Source organism: Telmatherina bonti, assembly GCF_933228915.1.
Source record: "Telmatherina bonti genome assembly, chromosome: 21".
Taxonomy (NCBI): domain Eukaryota; kingdom Metazoa; phylum Chordata; class Actinopteri; order Atheriniformes; family Telmatherinidae; genus Telmatherina; species Telmatherina bonti.
In genome coordinates, this window is record NC_136630.1 from 10652693 (window position 1) to 10673839 (window position 21147).

At 38.6% G+C, this 21147-nt stretch overlaps 1 protein-coding gene across 1 annotated transcript; it reads left to right on the forward strand.

The window, feature by feature from the left end:
- Positions 1-548: 548 nt before the first annotated feature.
- timp2a (TIMP metallopeptidase inhibitor 2a) lies at positions 549-20501 on the forward strand. Its single transcript, XM_079260407.1, has 5 exons — positions 549-945; positions 13393-13493; positions 13591-13699; positions 16343-16467; positions 18590-20501. Exons 1-5 carry the CDS (start codon positions 816-818, stop codon positions 18785-18787), a joined length of 663 nt encoding a protein of 220 aa, XP_079116533.1. The 5' UTR covers positions 549-815; the 3' UTR covers positions 18788-20501.
- Positions 20502-21147: the final 646 nt, after the last annotated feature.

The window sequence follows — 21147 nt, forward strand, 5'->3', positions numbered from 1 at the left end:
ACCTGTAGGATTGTGGTCCTTGAGGACCGAAGCTTGACATCCCTGAAGTAGACCAAGTACCATACTCAGAAAAATAAAAAATCATAAAAATCCGTCCAGTAATTTTTGCATAAAATTGGTAATGGACAGATAAACACAGGCAAAAACATAAGCTCAGCCACCTAATAGGATCATTTTTGCATTGCTGGCTTTCTGAAGTTGTTCTACATATATGGTGATAAGATACAATTCTATTATACATGTTTATCCAAGTGATAAAATGGGCCATCATTATAAAAACACATCCATTTGTATTTCCAAACAAGAGATCTTATCGAACCAAAGATATTACTCTTGAAAGTTTATTTATGATGTTTTTGTGTAAAATATAAAATGATGGTGCTTCTTCCACCGAGATCAAACTGATTGTTCGGCATCAGGGACCTTTTGGCCTCCAGATGAGGCAGCAGAGCTCGGCCTTGTGGCCAGCAAGCGCGAGACGCAGCGCCCTCTGCCGGTTCAACCGTCACATGGCAGGGGGAGGAGTCGCGCGGACAGCTTTATAAAAAACCCATGAATCCCTGAAATTAAAAACAGTCCAGACAGACAGACATACAGTGACAACGTTAAGGACGCCTCTGAAGGGCTGCAATAACACCGCGTGACCGTAATACGGAGCGACGCGGGCACGCACTCCGGCTGTTGTTGACGTGTGTGTCGGTGGAAAAAGGCGGAGGAAGGACGCTGCCGCTGTGCCATCTACACAGCGACGCATCTGCGCAGCACAAACAGCAACGAAGAGGTTTACAGAACATAAACACCAGCGTTTTTCCAAAATGCCGTTTTCCGTCCACGGCATACTCTGCACGCTCGCGCTGCTGGTCCTGTGGCGGGCGGATGAGCTCGTGGAGGCGTGCAGCTGCGCTCCGGTACATCCGCAACAGGCGTTCTGCAACGCGGACGTAGGTGAGTGGAGCACCCTGGGGACTGTTGTTGTTATTGTTTACCCCAGTCCTTTTGTAGCAGCAGCTGACTGGAGCTTCACTGCCTCCCAGCACGCCTATAAATCGGCTGGAAGGGCTCACAGAAGCTGATGGAAACTGCTGGAAAACCAGTTTGGGGTGGTGGTGGAGGGGTTGCTTCACAAGGGCCAAGGCCATAGATAAGACAGTTTGCACTGCGTTCTGGGTGCACACTTGCAGACACAGACAGATTTCACTGTCATAAACTGAAATACTGCCAACCAGATACTAGTAATAATGAGGCATTATAATAATGAGGGGGGGGGACACACAGTATGTTAAGTCAATATGGGTCATTCTTTGCAAGAGCAAACACAACCACGTCCAGATGTTCTGAAGGATAGACTCCATCATAATAATTTTAGTAACACTACAAGAGTAAGGTATGTAATGTATGTCACATGTCACATATTCCTCATCCTTTAATCAAATCCCTGTAAGGTGTGTGTTCTGTGTCAGTGTGAGTCAGGATAAGTTAAAGGAAGAAGTCTGGGACCATCATGGCAACATAAGCTTCATCCTCAGCCGCTCCAGGACGAAGCAGCATCGCCTGGTTTTTCCGGGGCAACGTGGCACCAGAGAAGAGAAGGGACAAGGGATGGAGAGAGTATTAAGAGAGAAGGGGATGGGGGGGGGGGGGGGGGTTGAATCTTAACCACAAAATATGTCACACCACAAGCTTTCCTCCATTTAAAAAGAATTTTTTTTTTTTTTAAATTCCATTCCTGTCCAGTTTCTTCCTGTGCAGGGTGGTGCTGCAAGGAATTATAGGAATGTTTCTGGGGTTTTCCCAACTTTGCTTCGGTGCAGCACAGGGACACACACCCTCACACACACTTTCACGAGCCCATATAGACAACTATTGAAGGCTTGCTGCCATGCATAGACGGCTCACGCGCACTAGCTGCTCAGGACATCTGGCTGTCAGTCCAGGGCGTGTTTTAAAGGAAAAAGCAATAAAAATTGCAGCGCAAGTTAAAATATGCACGGTATCCTTGAGAATGAAAGATTTAAAGACCATGCTATTGTGGCTCCAACTTCTCCTTGACTCCAGCCACTTATACACACACATACACACACACAAGTGTGTGCTTCTCTGTCATTTATTATTGCAAATCAACTCTATTTTCAGGTGTCTCAATGTCTCGCTGAGCTGGCATCTTTTAAAGACTGATACCTCACAGGAGAGGTGTCTAGGTGTGCTAATGTTGCTTTTAAAGGGAATGAGTCAGAAAAGGTTTTGTCAGATGGGAAGTGCTTGTTAATGTGGCAGCCAGACTGCCAAACCGCAACAATGGCTGGTGTCATTGCTGGGTTTTGATTGTAGGGTGGATCAGCCTCCTCTGAAAACCCACCAGAAACATCCACATGATACACACCAGACAATGAGGTGTGGAGGAATGAGTTTTGTAAAGAGCAAAAGTTCAGGAAAGAGCTGGTTGAAATGTGCATATATGCAACAACAAAGTGACATTGCGGTCTGGTGATTGAGATTTGTTGTGGTGGATCGGGATCACATTCTGTTGGTTTATGCCGCATGTGTCATCTTCTGTTTTTCATGCAAAGCAATGCCTCAAGTCAGACCACAAGCCAGAAGAGTCACGCAGTGTCATGCACCCACTACTCAATCACACCAGTAGTATACATGTAGAGACATCAACATCCTCTTTTCAAATACATCTGCTGCCCACAGTGGGGAACTTCCCCACTGGCCTGCCTGGTCACAGCCTCCTCAGTCTGGAAGACCAGAGTCACCCTGCTGTCTATTAGGGGCCGCAGTAGACAAAGTACATGTGCACAACTCCATGTATGGAAGTATTTCTTTACTTCATTAAATGTACTCATTAAAGTTCCTTTTTTTTTTTTTTACCTGTTCAGTAAATTATATCTGCTGTATAATCTTAAAAAGTGCTTTTCTATTAGTGCCGGATAAGAATAGCATTTTTATTACATGAGCATGAGTGCATTATTTCTATAAATGTCCCAAGCAATTTGCTTCACTCTTTGTGCCAGAAGTAGCCTAGAAGGGAAAAAAACAAAAACTGGCCCTCCAGAAATCTTTGTTTGCTGCGTCATTGTAAAAGGAAGGGATTTAGTTTCTTGCAATAAGTAGTTTATGCCACTAGATGTCACTAAATCACACATTGGAGATTTAGCAGAAACCAAAGCTTAAAAAAAAAAAAAAAAAAAAAAAAAAAAAAATCTCTCTCTCTCTCTCTGAGATCTTTTTTTTTTTTTTTTTTTTTTTTTTTTTAAGCTTTGGTTTCTGCTAAAAAAAAAAAAAAGATCTCTCTCTCTCTCTCTCTCTCTCTCTCTCTCTCTCTCTCTCGAGAGAGAGAGAGAGAGAGAGAGAGAGAGAGAGAGAGAGAGAATTTTTTTTTTTTTTTTTTTTTAAGAGTACTAAGATTACTTCTACTTTATGCTAATGGTTTTCACTGAGGTGAAAAGTGCGAAGCAGTTTGGGTACACTAATCTGTGAACTGCTTTCCTCACAGCAGTCAGCTGCCTACATAGAAAGTAAAACCAGGAAGTTTGCTTCAGATGTTCATTCATTCATTCAGTCATTCATTCATTCATTCATTCATTTTCCGAACCGCATATTCAGGATCGCGGGGAAGCTGGAGCCTATCCCAGCTGGCTTTGGGCGACAGGCAGGGTACACCCTGGACAGCTCACCAGTCCATTGCAGGGCTGCTTCAGATGTATTTGCTAAAAAATCTTTTAAAGTTTTACATTTTAATAGATAATCTGTTGTTTTTTGTTGTTGTTTTTGTTTTGTGGCTAGCATTGTAACAGCTTTCAGTGTCAAAATGGTCTTTTCTCATTTATTCTGGTGCTCACTTGCATCTGCGATATTTTCTAAATTTATAAAAGCCAACATGAATAATTAAGTTTGAATGTTGTGTTTACAAACACAAAGATCTTTTAATACCATATGACTGAAACTAAACAGAGTTTTGATGTTCAGTAATTGGGATGGAGGAATTAAAATAAAACACTGACAATGATTTGCTAGTTGATGTTTTGTAGCGCAGATCTCTCTCCAAAGGTTTGGGTAACTTTAGAATCACTGTCTTCCTAGCACGGCTGATATCAGGCCGTCTGCACTGGACCACCGTTCAGTCCGAGGTTCCTGCCGTGGAAATCTGAAAGATCGCTTAGTTCACGCACAGCTTAAAATCGATTGCAGCACCACTCTCGCGCTTAAACAAAAAAACTATTATAACACTGCTGAAAGATCCATCCATTCATCCATCCATCCATCCAACCACCCCATCCATCTATCCAACCATCCATCCAGCCACCCCAGCCAGTCATTATCTATACCCACTTATTCCAATGCAGTGTCCAGACAGAGGAGAAGGAATTACTGTCAATTCCAGGGTTTATTTCATATTTAGTCTTACATACATCTGAAAAAAAATAGAAATAAAAATGCCAGCTGGCTATGACGTCGCATCAGTGTTCCTGCCAGAGTGGAAATAACCTGAAAAATAGGTTTTGTGTTTTTTGAGAACTGCTTGATCTAATCAGTGATTAAAAGTAGAGCATACCAGGTAACTTCATCTCAACCAGTATATGCACCAATTTTTTAACCTAAATAATTGTACATTTTAGATAAACTATTGACAGCTTGTGGTTCTTTAAATTACAGCCTGTTGACTGAAAAATAAACCTGCAATTTTAAGTAATTGTTGTTGGAATGAATTTGTTAGGGCCACTTGCAGAGACCATCATCTCCCGACACTGTGGCTCCCCCTGATCCTGCAAACCACTATAGCATATTTCACCTCTGCTGTTTTCCCCTTATTTTGATTTGATTTGATTCACTCTCTGCTCTCACTAAACTGTTATGAGCATCATACAGCCGTTAACAATTAGGCAGAATAGTTAGCAGCTATAAGGCAGACGCGATGGAGAACAACAACAGAGCTAAAAATAGAAGCTCGACTAATAAAAACTGATGTAACTAGGCAACAGTTTATCAACACTTTTACTGCTGTATTACACATAAAATGGTAATATATCAGTGGTTTACGGCTTGCTTTCTCAGTCTTTAAATGGCTACAGTTGGAGTGAAATCAGGTAATTGGTAAAAGCAAAAACATCTCTGGTTTTAGCCTCTAAGCTTAGCTGAGCAGTTAGGTTTTTTTTTTTTTTTTTTTTTTTTTTTTAAGACTGTTGTTTTGACTGACCAACAAATTTAAAGGTTTTATGATTAAATTAGGGGAGCACAAAAAATGTCTGTCATACTTTCTCTTACTCCTCATTGTTGCCTACTTCTGTATGGCTCCTCTGGTTGATGGGTTTTGGTTGGAAAGTTCTTGTGAGTCTTATGTTTAGATACCTCTTACGCTGTAAACACGATGCTGTGTCCTTGTGAGATTACAGTATGTGCATCAAAACATATTGATAAGCTTTCACCCTAATCTTTCAAGTTAATTTGCTTAATCAAATCAAATTAAATCAAACTTTATTTCTTGAGCAATTTTCATGCCACGGGCAACACAAAGTGCTTTATAAGATAAAATCAAGTCATAAGGATTAAAACAAACAGTGGATAAAAAGGCATTTAAAAATAATAGACACAAGCTCTTTCCACACACTCACACACACACACACACACACACACTAGGACATAAAGCAAAGAACCCCCCCACACCCACCCACATTCCCCAAAAAACCATCATTCCCTGAATACTGTCTCTTTAACTGAATGCTGGTTAATAAAACAACTAAAAACATTAATTAAGTGATAAAAATTCTGCAAAAAAAATTCTTTAGATCACAATGATCAAATTGCATAAAATGAGGATTCTTCTTTCTGTTTCAGATTTGTACATTTGATTATTTTCTCCACTTATCATATGATTCGTCCACAAAGGTGATTACAAGTAATCTTAAGAAAATGTTGGAAAATTGTGTTTTTATAAGAAGCAAATTCCTGCAAATTCATTAACATTTAAAGAATCTTCCCCCTCTGCATATTTTTCATGACAATTATGTGGAGAATTGCTCTATTTTTCAACACCTTTGTTGTATGATGCATTTTGTAAATACAACTTTGTAGTTCCTTTTTTTTATCTGATCCCTCAATAATCAAAGTAACTGTAAGATGCAACACAAGTAACAAATGTCACAATTAACCTTTTGCTGAGCTAGTTCTGAGAAATCAAATGAGCAAATGTGCACAAAATTATAGTTTAATGATAAAACGCTGCTTGTGTGATCCTCTGCCACACTGACAGCCACTAACTGCATCACAACTACCTCACAGGGAAAACCAGAACTTTCAGGCTTTGGTACAGATGCTTCCAGAGATTCAGAAAGTTGGTTAAATTGTGTTTGTGGGCGGTTTGTCTCTGTTCAAATGACAGGTTAAAACAGAAGGCCCACATACGTCTGGAATTGAACAAACCACACCACAGAAGTCAGGGATGATTTGGTGGTCACTGGAGTATGAAAAAAGAACTGAATTGTCATGCTGTGGATTGAAATGGGGGGTGAGGGCACTTAGGATGTGGTGCATGTGTTCATATGGGGTTTGCATGGAAAACATTGCGTAGTGCAACTGATATGCATGTATAAGTCATTAAGCATCATACTGGTCGGGAGAGTTGGGGAGCAGCCGAAATGTGGGTCAGCTGGTGGTTTGTGGAGGGGGCTCCTGGCTGCTGACTGACTGCTGCTGATCAGACGACTTTGGGATCATTCTGCTGCAGAACTCGACTGCCTGGAGGCCCCCGGTGGTTGTGCTGTTTTAGCATCACGTTGTGTAGTCTGCCGCCTCTGCAACGTGCTGTTTAGACTGCACAGGATGATCCGCTCTGGCTTTATATTACAGAGGGTGACTGAGAAGTAAACATGTCTGCAGCACATAGGTAGACAGATGAGCTCCCATAGTAGTCATCTATTGTGAAAAACAGGGCAATTTCCTTTCAGTGCCGAGTCCTGCTGCTGATTCTTTGTTCATTAGTTTGCGGCTCAGAATGAGGTCAGGAAATGAGAGCGGAAAAACTGGATGGAATGCAGGACACAGTGCCAGCCAGGTATACTGCTGCGTATGTGTTTATGTGTGTGTACTCTGGCTGCTGCTGCTGCACATTTGCATAAGCATCAATGTGGAGGTAAACTTTGAGAGTGTGCTTATAATTTATCAGTGATTAAAATTACTTTTAAGATCGGCAGTTCTGTTTTTGCCTGGAAGTTTTCTAAATCTTTTATATCCTTTTTAATATATTTTAATAGCTCAGAATCAAACAAATTGGGCCTTTTAGTAAATTACACATTTATGTACCTGATTTCTCCCTCAGGTTAATTTCTCATGCAGAACTTTCCCTTTAACCTACATTACTGATTCATTTTGTGCCTCTTTGGAGCACCATAAAAAGATGGAAAAGCAAGAATAACGTGTTTTCAAGTGGAAATCCTGTTCTAAAGCTATAAAACAAGGTGTTTTAGTTGCTCCAAAGTGAGTGACAGCTGGGCTTTATAGAAGGGAACGAGCTGCTGTTCTGTGTTATGTATTGAATGGATGGATGGACAGCTTTTTCTCAAAGATTTCCATAAAGATGGATTTGTTTTCTTGCACAAAAAAGATCAGAAAAACACAAAAAAAGCTAAATAAATCAATCCACAAAATTTGAATGTTTTACTTTTCTGTCTTGAAAAGGTGTAAAAATGACTGGAGATGCAGAGATTCAACAGATCCTGTTGGTTCAAAGTCATAAACAGTGACACAAACATCAGGATCACAACCACCCACAGACTTTTCACAAGCGTGGAAGGCCTTTGTCAGGAGATATAACCCTCAGAAACTGCTTGATGTATGCGTAAAGCTTTTTTTTTTTTTTATTGTGTAAAACACTCTTGCAGACAGCGATCAGAGAGCTCTCCGTTTAGAAAATCAGATGGCTTCCTGAGATATTAGCTAAACCTGACAATGCCAAGAAAAGGGCACTTTACCTTTTTAGAATTACACCAGCTTTAAAGATGTCATACATTTTGTGGATTTTTTTCACATTAATTCAGATGTTAACCTCTGAATACGTTGTGAGCTGTAGTAGCAGCTCAGAGTGTAGTGACAAAGTACACAACTGTCTGCCATGTAAAATTCAAATGTGTTGGTCTCGTTTGAACTGCTTTGAAATTTCTAAAGCTATGTTGTGCAAGAGGGAAAAAAAACACTTCTGAGCAGCTTTTAACAAATTTGTAAGGTTTCCTTTCTGGTCTTCTGAATTGTGAGTGCTATGAATGCTGCATGCTGTTGGACAGACATTAACTATTCATAAGTAAGTCAAAGTTTCTGACCACGGTACATTAGTCAGCAAGCTACACCCAAACCTTAAGGCACCCTTCTACAGACAATATCGTAACATTGTTCGCTGTGAGAAGACAAGATCAAGGCAATATCTCAGGGCATTTATTTCCACTTATAAATTCTTCACTTTTTCTTCATTGTCAAGTCTTAATAGTGTCTGGCCTTAAATAACATGCAAAACTGACAAGTGTTGAGTTTCCAGTTTACCTCCATTAATCTTGATTGTGATTAAAGTTTTACAGCACTTGCATGCGCATCTTCATTTGTGTTTTGTTTGGAGAAACCGCTCTGTGCTGCAGCCTGGCGCCTGGGAAAGCTTTTACAAATGTCCATTTTAATAAAAACATATAGTTGAAGCTGAATTTTTCCTAAGGACAAGCTTTTGACATCTGTATAATGGTCTTTCATTGACAGAAAAAGATGTAACCACATCAGAAATTGGAATTAGATTAGATTAAAAAAAAAAAAAATTGAACTAATACCCTCTAAATGTAGTTGCGCTGGAATTAGTCTCTAATAAGCTGTTTGTATGGAGTGTAGTGGCAGCTTTGCTGTTTCTGTTGCTCTGTTTTTTATCTCCCTATGTAGCTGGCAGAGTTAATCAGATCCAATTTGTGCAAAACCTGTTAATAACTGCATTAACAGCGTGGAACGAGAGGGATCCAGAATAGTCACGTTGTTGACGATGGAAAAAGAGAAAACCAAAAAGAATAAAGTTGTTTAGTTAACATTTCTGTGCAAAAACGAGACACCCTTCATGTCAGTATGAATGTGTCAGTCCGGTTGGTTTCAGCGTGAACCCGCTAACATCATGTACATCAGATGAAGCAATCAGACAAAAAAAGGCATAAAAGTACAACTTTACACAAAAGTTCTTTAATTAAGACATGAATTTTATTTTTGCTGTAATCTTTAAACCAGAATTCACCAGTATTTCAGGTAAAAAGATTATGTGTGTGTTGTTTTACAAATTTTATTTGTCTTGCATTTTTTTTGCTGTTCATTGATATTATATAGATGAAACAGTCAGGTCTACAGAATGGCATTAAAGCTGCAATAGCCATAAGAAATAAGGAAGGCGCTGGAGAACCAGAGAAGTTATTAACTCTGGGAGCCATGAACCCCCATATTTGTGTCTCCTCCAAGCCATAAACTGAACCCAAGAGTGTAAGAGCAAGAGCGTCCATCTGTATGTGTGTTTATATGTGTGTGCCTGTCCTCCATTCCTGCTCCCCCCCCCCTCTGTATTGCTCATATTTTCCATTCTGAATAAATGCCTTAAGCATAGCTGAAGCTTGAAGTCAGTCCGGCCATTAAAATACACACACACACACACACACACACACACACAGTGAGAAACACCTCTAGCCAAGTGGTTCTTTGTATATCAGCTTTCAAGATATATTCTAACAACTTCATTTTTAAACAGCGGTGGTTTCCTGGTCATGCTTAGAAGGTTTGTGTTTAAGCCCTCAAGAAGTCGGTGGGTTTTTACTCAGTAGATGCTAAAGTTTATTGTTGTGATTTATACAAGAAACTTCAGGCAGCTGAGGTGGTCATCTTGACTCTGTCATTAGCCTGAGATGAGAATCAGAGGACTAAGTGATGAGTCAGTGAATGATGTGTTAGTTGCACTCAGTTTTTCATTAAAAGCAGTGAAATAAAGTGGATAGTAAGAGTATGGAAGCACTTCTTGTCTGCATGATTGTTTTCTTAATGTTTCTGTCTCTGTAACATAAATTCAGTTTATATATATATATATATATATATATATATATATATATATATATATATATATATATATATATATATATATATATATATATATATATCTCACATTTAAAGAGCAACAAAGCAGGTTATGTTAAAATGTTTAGTGCATAAGTTCCCCAACGTCATAATGTGTATGTTTAAGAATTACTATGGCGATATTATTAATTAAAACATGTAAAAAAATAAAAAAAATAAAAAAAAAACATATAAAAATTTTATTGCACTCCAAAAGGTGGTGATTGGCCTGGGGGAGGGGGTATAGCCTGCTAAAAAAAATTGAACTGGCTCCAAGGTGTCATTCCAGGAAAAGACTATTAAATTGAAACAAATATTGAGTTTAAACTTACCTTTTCCTAGTTAAACATCAGATTCCTAAGTGCAAGTGAATGCAGCATATAATGTACTTGCATGCGGTGTTAAACATCAGCGGCACCATGTTCTCGTGAATGATGCAGCTTTCATACAGCATCATTTTGCCAGCTTCCTGTGAGGATGGGAAGATTTATGTCCAAACTATTTACATTTTATGAAAAGGATGTAAAAGTCATAAAACTTCCACCTTGTCATGAGGTAATGTTTTGCTGTGTTATTAGTTCTGGTTTCCATTTTGTAGTTTGTTCCTGTTTTGCCTTTGTCTGTGTTTAGTTCACCTGGGTTCATTCAGTTGTCTTGTTGTGTTCTGTGTATTTATACCCCTCAGTTTTGGTCTTGAGTTGCTGGTTCATTGTCTTTGCTTTTCGTGCTGGAGTTTAGTCCTCTACCTTAGTTAAATAAAATGGTTCCAGAACCTCCACAGCATTCTGCTTTCGTTCTCTGTGTTTGCGTCCACCACCACCACCACCTTCCCGTGACACACATGTAATGACTGTTCAAAATTAAATGATGTTAAATGACACTGATACATAAATAAAACTTATGATTCAGCTCAAAGAAATTTTTCCTCATTGATTATTTATAAATGTTTTTTTTTTTTACAGCAGTAATGGAAGCAGTACATTGCATGGACTGCCTGAGTAAAAGGCTGATGAGGAAAATGGATGGACTGTTTGCCTAAATTTTTCTTTTTTAAAGTTGTAATCATGAGTTACTTCCTAAAATCTACACTTAAAAAAAAAAAACAGTCTGAGATACATGTGCCACTCTTTGCCCAAATGCTGCCCCTACCTGACCCCGTCTCCAAACCTTTCATCCATACAGATCAAAAGGAAATAGAGGGTTGGCATGTTCCCTTAAAGATGCTTGGATGGCTGATGGGTCATTAAAAAGATCACTCAGTAACTTAATAATCATTTTTTTCCAATGTGAGAATTTGCTAATCTTAGTTTTAAGTCCTGATAGATCTAAACCTGATTCTACTTTCTTGGGAACTGAACTTGGTGAACAACACACATTTTCAACAGAATTGAAACATGTTGAAATTTTAACCAAAATAATAACTCTCTGCCTGCTCAGTCTTGTCTGTCTGAGCATCATGAGTTTTCTTCTTCTTTTGTGTGTGTTATTAGTTGTAAGCTTAGTCACTTCATGTTAGTCTTGACAGGAGGCGTGAGGCCACATGAAAAGTGTTCTCAGATCCTATCGTGAGCTGATGAGTACAGGCTGGAAGCAGAGGTGTCCTTCATCTGATCTCTTTGTTTGTACTAAATATTACAAATCTCCTTGTTCAAGCTACTTGACCTGCTGCTGGTTTTGTTCTTTCTATTGAAAATATACAAACAGAAACAGAGGAGGATTGTAGTAGAAGATGTTTTTCTGTTTTTTTTTTTGTTTGTTTTTTTATTTTATCTTGTAAATATTTTTATTTTTTTATTTATTTTTTTATCAATAATGAAAATATAATATATCTAAATATTTTATTTTTATTTCTTGTAAATATTTTTCTTTTTTTTCATTTAATTTCATTTCCTTTTTCAGCCAAGTCTTCACACTTCAGTTCATCAAAGCTGATTTTAGAGAATAGAGTGAATCGCCTGACTCTACTCCACGCTCTCCTACAGAACATCAGTTCTGACATTAATGACTCTCCACCTATGAAGCACATTATTACTGTAGAGAGAATACAGCTTGCAGTTTTAGTCACCCACTCAAACAAACATTTCTCTCGTTTTCAGCTAAATGGGGAAATGGAACTTTTCTACTTCTGACGTCAAGTGGTTGACATGAAGAAAGGAAGGAAATTCTATTTTTGTTGCAACTTTGTACAGATAAAAACCATAAAGGGCTTTACAATAACAATATTCATAATAATAAAAAGATAAAGATATGAACAAATCCTTCAGATGGCTGGATTTGCACAGAGGTGCTAATCATGGCAACACAGGAGCAGTTACATGTTTTTACATCAATTAAACAAAATATTCAATACTGAAAATAGTTGTTTTGCCTGGAGGCCATAAGGTGGATGCAGGAGTGGCAGAGGGGCCCGGTGTTCATTGCAGCAGCTGTTATGGCCACACACATGACGCAAACAGCAAGGAAGGAAGTGTGCAGCTTAAACAGACTTCTCAGATAGGATGTGTATTTCTGATATCCAGCATTAAAAAAACATTTGGGGGCAGATCACATGGGACGCAGCTTGAGCTGCCTGAACCAGCTTGCAGGCATGGCGTCATGTAAAAGATATTTCTGCCTCCTTGTCAATAACTCGTAATTTCTCTCGTGAAGAAAAGTACTGTATTTAACTTTCTCACCACATTGGTTGACATACACCATAATAGCAAAGTCCAGTGGGATAAAATCAATCCATACCTTTTCCTTGCTTCAGTGTTTTAGTTTTTCCTAACAAACATCTTCAGCACTGTTTGTGTAACTTGGAAGTTTCTGATTGGATTGTAATCAGCTGGGATCATTAAACTTCTTTTTAAGTGCTAATTCATATATATTTACAACGGCACTTTATGATAGGCACTGTACACACTTTGAGTATATGCACATTGAACCTTGAGTACTAGCACTTTTGTAGATGTTTTATTTTAATGATCATTTTCTTTATTTTACTGTACATAATGTAGTTCTGTTGTGGTTTTGTCAATTATATTTCCATGTGTTTTTTTCCTTCTTGTGGGACTACAGATGAAAAATAGCATCTTTCTAAATATGACATATTTATGACAGCATATTGTACGTTTATTAATATGCAGTGTGTCAATAAACAAAAAAGAAAATTAAATGACATGAAGAAATATTTATGTTTATACTTTTAGTTAGCCAGAAGTAGAAAAAAATGCTGTTTTAAACTTTTTTAAATGTGAATATTTCCCATCATTTGAATCCTATTTATTATTAAACTTTCACCAGTGATTCGAGCAAAGGTGGTGGGAGAGAGAGAGGTGGATTCTGGGAACGATATCTATGGAAACCCCATCAAGAGGATCCAGTATGATGTCAAACAAATCAAGGTGAGGAAATTCTCCAACTGCTTGGTTTTCTTTGTTTGTTTGTTTGTTTTTTAAGGTTTTATGCTGAGATGTCGACTCTTTCAATGTGACATTTTAGATGTTTAAGGGGCCTAACCAGGACATCGATGCGGTCTTCACTGCTCCAGTGTCTGCTGTCTGCGGTGTTACTCTGGATGCCACTGGCAAAAAGGAGTACTTGATCTCAGGTTTGTATGCAACAATTTTTATTAGAAATTAACATATTTCATCACTATCCCTCACAAAAGAAAATAAGATATCATCAAAATGATGAGGGGAGAAATTAATATTGAAAACAGTTGCTCCAGTCCTGAGAATATAGACAGAATTTAGAGCTTTTAATGCCTAAAGAAAGTACTACAAAAACTAATCAGAAATGCCAATTTAAAAGCAAAATCTTTCATCTGAAACACACACTGTGTCCATTTCACACCCCTTTGTATTGAGAACAAGTATTGCGTCTGCTTTCAGTTTTGTGGCAACAACTGAAACTAAACAGAAGAACACAAAGAATAGAAATGCAGACAGATGGGAAGATAAGAAAGCAACAGGAATTCTTAAACAGATAACAAGATATAGACATGTGGGTGTACACAGCTGGGCAGGCCAGCGTGAGAGTGGATAAAGACCGGCGGGCACATTGGAGGAGTAACTGTTTATGTTATTATGAGTAATGATACGTTGCTGACTAAACCCGGTGGAGACGGGGAGGGACAATGTCTGTACACTAGAGCTACTGAGACATTTTATGCTTGAGAAGCTGTTTCGCATCCTCATAACGGCGTCCTTCACAAAAAAACATTATTTTTAAAATTAGCATCACTGATTTAAAGTAAAAAGCTTCCCTTGTGGTTGTAACAGCGATTCCCATATCTGCAGAGTCACTCTTGACTGACTGCAAGTTCACTTTTTCAGTCACTTAGGTAGATGATTCTATTTGAAAACTCAAAAAAACCCACCTCATTTTGCACAAATCTCCTTAAGGCTTTCTAGATATTCTGAGTTAACAATTCCAAATGATAAAATAGGCCCAATAGAGCATCTTTACGTTTTGTCCCGCTAAACCTTCTAAAGAAACATTTCAGATTTTGTCTTGCATAGAAGGCCTTAGCAACAAACATACTGCTCCTGCTTAATTTCTGACCATTGGCACCCACTCCTACAACATTTGCATCAGATCCCAATCACAATGCAGCCCTCTAGTGTGAATCATCCCACAAACACGCTGTTTTTTATAGCAATAAAATGCAGCAGCAGTAAAAACAAGTCACTAAACTATCTGAATTATGAGCATAAAGTCCCAATTTGAATGCAAGAACTTTGTTTGTGTAGTTTTAGTTTGTATATTCACATTTTTCCTTCAACATAGACTGGAGAGGCAAAAACCCAATCTGCTCTGATTGGTTTGGCTTATAATCCACTTTTACACATGATTTATGTTCAGTCGGTGCTGGAAGTGTTCCTGCATGCCTATAGGGATTAGAGACTCATACCTGTTTTTAATGTAGTGCCATCGGCAGACCCTGAAGATCACAAGTTTTTACCTTTGGCCTTATTGTTATCTCACAGATATTCCTCCTGATTCTCTGAATCTGTAGAGGATGGGATCTCCTTGTTGTTCTCAAAATTATTTTGTTTTGAGGATAGTTTTTCTGAAATTGTGCCATATTTTAGGAGACACAGCTTGTACCAGATCGGTGAACCTTTGCCCATCCTTAGATCTGAGAGACTCTGCCTCTCTGAGATGCTCCTTTTTTACCCACCCATCTTGTAACCAGTTAACCGAATTGGTTGTCCAATGCTCTTCCAATTGTATTTTTTATGTCTGCCAATTAACTTTTCCAGCTTTTGTTGCCCCTGTTCCAACTTTTTTTTTTTTTTTTTTTTTTTTTTTGGATGTTGCTGCCATTAAATTCAAACTGAGCTAAATTTTTCCACAAAATGATAAAACTCATTAAACATCTGGCATGTTGTTTTGTGTTCTCCTGGGTATAAAATATAACTTTAAATTGTTCTGGCAGAAATTTCTCACTTTATGACAAAGTGAAGTTTCTGGGCATTCCTAAGTTGCCGTCTCGGCTCATATTAAACAAACCAATCAGAATAAAATGTACCAAAATGTTTAATAACGCCTTTAATGTTTGCATGTTGTGAATTAAAGTTGCGCAGGCTTCAGATTAAATCGAGCATGGCGGGAAGAGGAAACTCGAGATCATGATGTCATTCTAGCTCTGGTTTCTCCATCACAGACAGAGATGCACCCACAGGCACTCGCCCCTAATTACATGAGTTGTAAGAGGAGGAACTTGCTGAAGCCAGCGTTTCCTCTTGCAGACTTGAGCGGTGGGAAAGAAAGTTAACTTTCTGCTGAGCAGCGCATCTTTTAAAATGATCGGTCTTCTCTTTAGGTTGAAGAGTCAACCGTTGGAGGAGTTTTAGTAAGGATGTGAGTCAGTCCTGTCTGGAACGACACATTAAAGACCTCAACATGTTGAGAGTTGCTCTGCAGACAGATAGTGGTGAAGAGGATGGCATGCAGCCTCAGGAGATCTGTAAACTCAGCTTGAAATATTACCTTGTTTTGACTGGTGCACCTCGTATGTGACGTAGATTCGAGCGTTTCACAAGGACAAGGTGTCCATGTGGATGCCTGCAGCTATCAGTCAGAGAAGTAACAGATTTGATCATATGTACCCTTGAATCTGTTATCGGCTGTTTTTCCAGAAGGAACATTTCTATTTATGCGTGTGGGATGTTATGTTTTGTTTTGTCTGTGTTTTCTGCCAAATCTGTCATTTTAAAACCACACATTGCTGCTTGATCTTTTCCAGGCAAGGCCGAGTCTGGAGGGCGCATGCATGTGACCCTGTGTGATTATATCATGCCCTGGGACTCCTTGAGCACCACCCAGAAGAAGAGCCTCAGCCAGCGCTACCAGATGGGCTGTGACTGCAAGGTAAGGCAGCAGAAGGCCATCTGCGTATGTTAGGTTTATTTCCTGGAGGACAGCAGCTGTTTAAATCCTGCAAAATAAATCCAGACACCAAATAAGACCAGCCTTGAGCAAACATCAGTTGTGTTTTAGGGACTGAAAGTTGCTGAGTGTGGTTGATTTTATTCAACAGTATTTGTATAACTTCAGTAAACACATTATCAAACTGTTTGTGGATTGCATTTGGAGCAAGCCTACTCTTCATTTTGCTTTATAGACTGTAAATAAGAAGTTGCTGTGACCATTTATCTCCATCAGTTCAGCTGTCAGTCACGCTTATCAAACCTTTGCTGCTGTCGGTCAGGACTCAGGGACTTCATCTTTCACAGCTGTTTGGGAGGTATTCACATTGTTGCACAGATAAGCTCAAGACAAAAACTTTTTAAACAAAGGCTGAGTGAATGTGTATCAAACTACAAACACAACTTTATTTCTCTTTCTGAGAATATGCATTACCATAGTCTCCTCCACCGTTGCTATTGCTTGGAACCGAGCACAAAATTGAATTATGCAACTTCTTCTAGTGGATGTATTGCCTAACATGCCACTGGAAAACATGCATAAACTATAATAATAATAACAATAATAATAATAATAATAATAATAATAATAATAATAATAATAGTAATCCATCCATTATCCTAACCGCTGATACAGATGAAGGGTCATGGGGAAGCTTGAGCCTATCCCAGCAGTCTCTAGGCGAAAGGCAGGGTACACCCTGGACAGTTCGCCAGTCTATTGCAGGGCCACACAGAGACAAGCAACCACTCACATTCACTCCTATGGGCAATTTGGAGTTACCAATTAACCTAACAGGCATGTCTTTGGACAGTGGAGGAAGCCAGAGTATCCGGAGTTGAACCCACACATACACGGGGAGAACATGCAAACTCCACACAGAAAGGCCCAGCTGAGGATCGAATCAGTGACCTTTTTGCTGTGAGACCACAGTGCTAACCACTATTCCACTGTGCAGCAAATAATAATGATAATGACAGTAATTATAAAAGTGTACTTTGTAATCATAATTTGAAAATAGTTTTTACATATTATATCCATCCAAGCTGCCAAGGAGCAGTTGGGAGCTAAAGGTTTGCTCAGGGACCCACAGTGGTTCAACCCACAGTGTTTCGGCCCACAGTGGGTCACTAATGTTGCCAGTTCAGAGACTTGACTCTTACCTTTCCTTACTATTAATGTAAAATGAGGCATAAATTGACTCTTTTGACTTATTTAACCAATAACAAAAAACTCTGTACTTCTAAAACATATTGCTGTTCCAAGCACTTAATGACACCACACTAAAACACAGAGACAAGTTTAATCAAACTAAATTATTTGCTTCATTTTGGAAGAAGTTTTTTTTATGTAAATTTATCCAGTCAGTTATCTAGTTTGTATTTAACTCCCAGTAAAACACATTAACATTCAAACTGAGCTGAACATCCCAACATAAATGTAAACAACAAACACGAGTAGAGAAGACGAGAAGAGGTTGTGGGACGATATTTCAGTGTTTATAAGGTAACAATCTCAAAGGGTTAAATTCCTGCCAAATATGTATTTCCCAAGAGCGTTTGTGGTTTTTATACTGTGAAACCATTAGCATTTGCCAAACTGATAGTTAAACTTTAAGAATAGAAAACTAATCTCAGGTGACCCCAAAACACCAGATATGTTTAGTTTAGAGAGGAGTTCCTCCTAAGATCCAATGCACAGATTAGAAAAATACAGGTAGTGTTATTGTGAAAAGCTACAACAAATAATTTCTTTACATTTTTTAAAAACATTTTTATGGTACGTTTGCCCCCATTTCTGCAGACTTTCCTTGATTGCATTCACACAGTCTCTCTTTACAAAGTTCCTCCAGTTCTGTTGTCTTCTTTGTTAGATAGAAGCCAATCTCAGTTTACCGTCTGAATACTACATAAAGCCAACAACCAGCCTGGTATCAGTGAGATACAGTGACCCCGGATCACATGTTGTTTTTCTTGAATCACTGCTTCATCTTGTGAAAATGAGAACTGATTATGTAGGAAGTACTGACACTCCTTAGTGAACTTTGTGTGTTTTTGTTCTGCAGATTGTGCGCTGCCCCTCTCTGCCCTGTGAGATCTCCGCTCCCGAGGAATGTCTGTGGACGGACCTGATGATCGAGAAGCAGGTGCACGGACGCCAGGCTAACCACTACGCCTGTGTCAAGCGGGCAGATGGCTCCTGCTCCTGGTACCGCGGCGTTGCTCCACCCAAGAAAGAGTTTCTGGACACCGAGGACCCTTAGTCCCACAGCATACATGACTCCCCGCTGCACAGAGATAAATGTAAATGACTTAATTGACGAGTTATGTGTTCACTATCAGACAAAGTGATTTTAATATCTTTTAAAAAAAAAAAAAAAGGCAATGCTTATGTGACCAAAATTACCTGCTGGTCTGAAAGCAACCTTCAGCTTCTTGTTGAGGCTCAAAGGTTATTTTCAGACACAAAATGTCTTGTAAAAACATCCAAAAGCATCATGATGATGTAACTTCCTTCTGAGGCTGGCGTCAGGAGGATGTAAATTCTGGGTGAGACAGAGCATTTCCTTCCCCACAAACAGCTCTGCCATCCATCAATCAGTCCCTCAACCATTCCTTATCCAACATGTTTTTACTTTCATTACCTCATTCTCCATTTTATTCCAAAGTAAATTTTGAAGTTGCCTTTTTTTCTTCTTTTCTCTTTTTTCATTTTAAACGATCGTCCCTCTGAAAAGTTTCACTTCCTTATGTGACCTTAGCCGCAGGTGACATCAGACCACACAAAAAGAACACAATTCATCTTGCATGGAGGATAATGTTTCCTGCTTTCTTTCAGTGAAATTCTTTTTCGTAGTGATTTTAAATGAAGCCTGTGGCCATCAGAGGTCTCGCTGGACCAGTCTAGGCCTTGCGAGGGTGAGCAGCCTAAATTAAAACCTGCTCACGAGGTAAAACAGATCCTCTTCCCCGAACATCGCTTCTTACTTCTTTATCCTTTAAATCATTTCCTTGTTATGTAGCTGTACAGTACCTATGCATATACTTTTGTTGTTACTTGATAATTATTATTTACTGCATTAGAACTAGATTTGCACTTTTTGAGGATGAGTTTCAGTAAAGACAAGAACCTGAACACTCTGATGTGAAAGTTATCGCCCGCGCAGACCGACAGATCCACCTCAGGTGCAGATTTTGTCTACTTTGAGTGCTTTTGGTGATCCGCATTCACAAACACAAGCTGATTCTTGCTATATTCATCATCAAACATAAAATAATAATATGTAGTGAAACTTTAAAAAAAATAAATAAAAGAAAACCGTGGATGTGTGAGAGGTTCGAGAATAAAGGATCTTTTTGCAGATTTTTTGTGTGAAAGAGAAACAAGAGGAGCTTTTGGGATATTTCAGTGTCTTTGTATTATCTGTTGATTGTAAATGCAAGCAGCAGTTTCATGATTTTCTCGCAGATGGTCCATTTCACAAGTAATACGGTCTTTACGTGCTTAATGTTAGCTTTGACTCGTCTTTAATAAATGAAAGCTTTATCGCTGTACTAGAAAGCAAGTTACTCAATCGAAGTTTACAGTGCTGTTTTATACACCTCAAGCTACGTTAACTAAAAAAAAAAATATATATGATCGAGTATTAGAGGCATAATTTAAAAGTAAGCTCTCTCCAGTTTCCTTTACTTTGTATTTTTCAGTGTTATTATACCTGTCATGATTTATTTTTGTGCGTGTGTGTTTTCACTGTCTTTGTCCAACAATGTTTTTAGCCGTCTTATTACGAGGGTCCTCTTGCGCTGGAGTAACGTGAGAGTGAGAGCGATTAGTCCTTTTTGAGGAGGTGTAGAGAAATGAGAAATGGGTACTTTGTGTGAATAGAGGACTGTGCATGTGTGTGATGCTTTGTGTAAGTCCCGGCGAAGGACAAAATATTCAGTATTATCAAATAAAAAAACAGGTTTGAAAGAGAACATGCTGTCTGTGTGTTGTCATTTCAGTTTTACTATAAATCTTATAATCCGCTGTCTGGATGGAAATTTGCCTTAAATACCTTTTATTACTGCAGTTACTATAGGATTAAAAATATTTTCATATAAAATCTTTGCAAAGCTAATCCTGACCTTTAAATGTTAGAAATATTTCTGTTTTTATTAAGATAACTTGACAGTTATTGTGTACTTCATTTGAGATATTCATCTTCACCGGCATAAATTGTATTAATATTGACCAGTTAACCTTTGACCTTTGTGTCTATTTAAGGCATCTGCTGGAAATTTTGATGTCTTTAATTAGAAGAGTATGTCGCTGCAACAACAAGATCTCTAAATACGTTTGGCGTTGTAGCAAAAGGAAAAATTGTGCGATTTATTGAGATGTGTCCATACGAGTATTTATAATAATGAATGAAGAAGGGACCTGCCACAGATTGAAGCTGTTTCAGACTTGCCTAAAAAGATTATTTAATATGATGCAGCTCTGAGTCTAAACATCTATCAGATTATAGTTAACATATCTGCCAAGGCCAACTCTGACAAAGGGAAGGAGAACAAAAGTAAAGAGGCTTTAATACAGACAGTTCTGGCAAGAGCTCCAAAATGACCATTTTGACGCACTTAA